At 64.2% G+C, this 1,666-nt stretch overlaps 1 protein-coding gene across 1 annotated transcript in view; it reads left to right on the forward strand.

Moving 5' to 3' along the window:
- The window catches only part of ALDOC (aldolase C, fructose-bisphosphate), a gene marked incomplete at its 5' end in the record, with an annotated part of 1,785 nt that extends 452 nt beyond the window's left edge, over positions 1–1,333 (forward strand). Inside the window, 4 exons of the mRNA XM_009580808.1 lie at positions 9–137; positions 667–750; positions 834–1,008; positions 1,089–1,333. Of these exons, the coding sequence (XP_009579103.1) occupies positions 9–137; positions 667–750; positions 834–1,008; positions 1,089–1,333 (633 nt within the window). The remainder of the gene's footprint in view (positions 1–8; positions 138–666; positions 751–833; positions 1,009–1,088) is intronic.
- Between the last annotated feature and the right edge of the window lie 333 nt (positions 1,334–1,666).

Consider the following 1,666-nt stretch of genomic DNA (forward strand, 5'->3'; position numbering starts at 1 on the left):
GTGCCCAGTACAAGAAGGATGGGGCCGACTTCGCCAAGTGGCGCTGCGTGCTGAAAATCAGTGACAACACCCCCTCCGCGCTCGCCATCATGGAGAACGCCAACGTCCTGGCCCGCTATGCCAGCATCTGCCAGCAGGTACATGTCTGTGGCCGGGCATCGCCCCATGGGATGGACATTGACCCATAGAATTGTTGTTGACTTAAGGGGCCAGGTATCGCCCCACAGGGATGGGCACAGATCCATGGGGCTCAACATTGCCCCCGTATCTGGGTATCACCCCATGGGGGTGGACATCAACCCACGGGCTGGGTAACACCTCACGTGGGTGGGTATTGATCCCCAGGACCAGGCATTACCCCGTGGGGTGGGCATCATCCATGGGGCCAGGCACTGCTGCACGGGGCTGGGCAGCACCCCACAAATGTGGGCATTCCTCTATGGGGCCAAGAATTGACCTTCCTAGGCTGGGCATCAGCTCATGGGGCTGGGCATCACTGTATGGGGCCAGGCATCACCCCACTGGGATGGGCATCACCGGCAAGGGTGGACCTTGAACCTCGGGGCTGAGCATCGCCCCCCAGGTCCAGGCATTGGCCCACATTGCCATGGGGCCGGGGCGATACCCAGGGATGTCCCCGTGATAGCATCTGCCTGGTGTTTGCAGAACGGCATCGTGCCCATCGTGGAGCCAGAGATCCTGCCCGATGGTGACCACGACCTCAAGCGGTGCCAGTATGTGACGGAGAAGGTGAGCAGTGGAGTGGGCAGCAGGGCGGGCACTGTGCTGCACTGTGCCGTGCCAGGGGACTCCACGCTGCCCGTCCTCCCCAGGTGCTGGCAGCTGTCTACAAGGCACTGAGCGACCACCACGTCTACCTGGAGGGGACCCTGCTGAAACCCAACATGGTGACCCCCGGGCACTCCTGCCCCACCAAGTACAGCCCCGAGGAGATCGCCATGGCCACTGTCACCGCCCTGCGCCGCACCGTGCCCCCGGCCGTGCCAGGTACCGGCACCAGGACGTGGCCAGGACCAGGAGGGGGATGCCCTGTCTTCCCCCGGGTGCCATAACCCCGCTCTCTGCAGGTGTCACCTTCCTGTCCGGGGGTCAGAGTGAGGAGGAGGCTTCCATCAACCTCAATGCCATCAACACGTGCCCGCTGGTGCGGCCATGGGCCCTCACCTTCTCGTACGGGCGGGCGCTGCAGGCATCGGCGCTCAGCGCCTGGCGCGGGCAGAGGGACAACGCCACCGCCGCCACCGAGGAGTTCATCAAGCGCGCGGAGGTGATGGGGATGGCCCCCGCAGGAGAGGGACGCTGCATCCCATAGGGTGGTGGGGACACCAAGGGCTGTGTCCCCGTGGGAGGGGGTACACCAATGACTGTGCCCTTTCAGATGGGGGATGCTGAGGGCGATGTCCCATGGGGTTACAGGACACACCAAGGGCTGTGCCCTACAGGATGGGATGCCAAAGGCCATAGTCCCCATGGGGGGACACACAGGACTGTCTCCCTGTGGGATGGGGGACAGTGAGGACCATGTCCCGGAGGGGGGACAGTGAGGACCATGTCCCCAGAGGGCAATGGGGGATGCCAAGGGCTGGGTTCCTACGGGATGGGCCATGCCCTCTAGGGTGACATGGGACATCGAGGGCTCTGTCCC

Source organism: Fulmarus glacialis, unplaced genomic scaffold, assembly GCF_000690835.1.
Source record: "Fulmarus glacialis isolate BGI_N327 unplaced genomic scaffold, ASM69083v1 scaffold32826, whole genome shotgun sequence".
NCBI classification, from domain to species: domain Eukaryota; kingdom Metazoa; phylum Chordata; class Aves; order Procellariiformes; family Procellariidae; genus Fulmarus; species Fulmarus glacialis.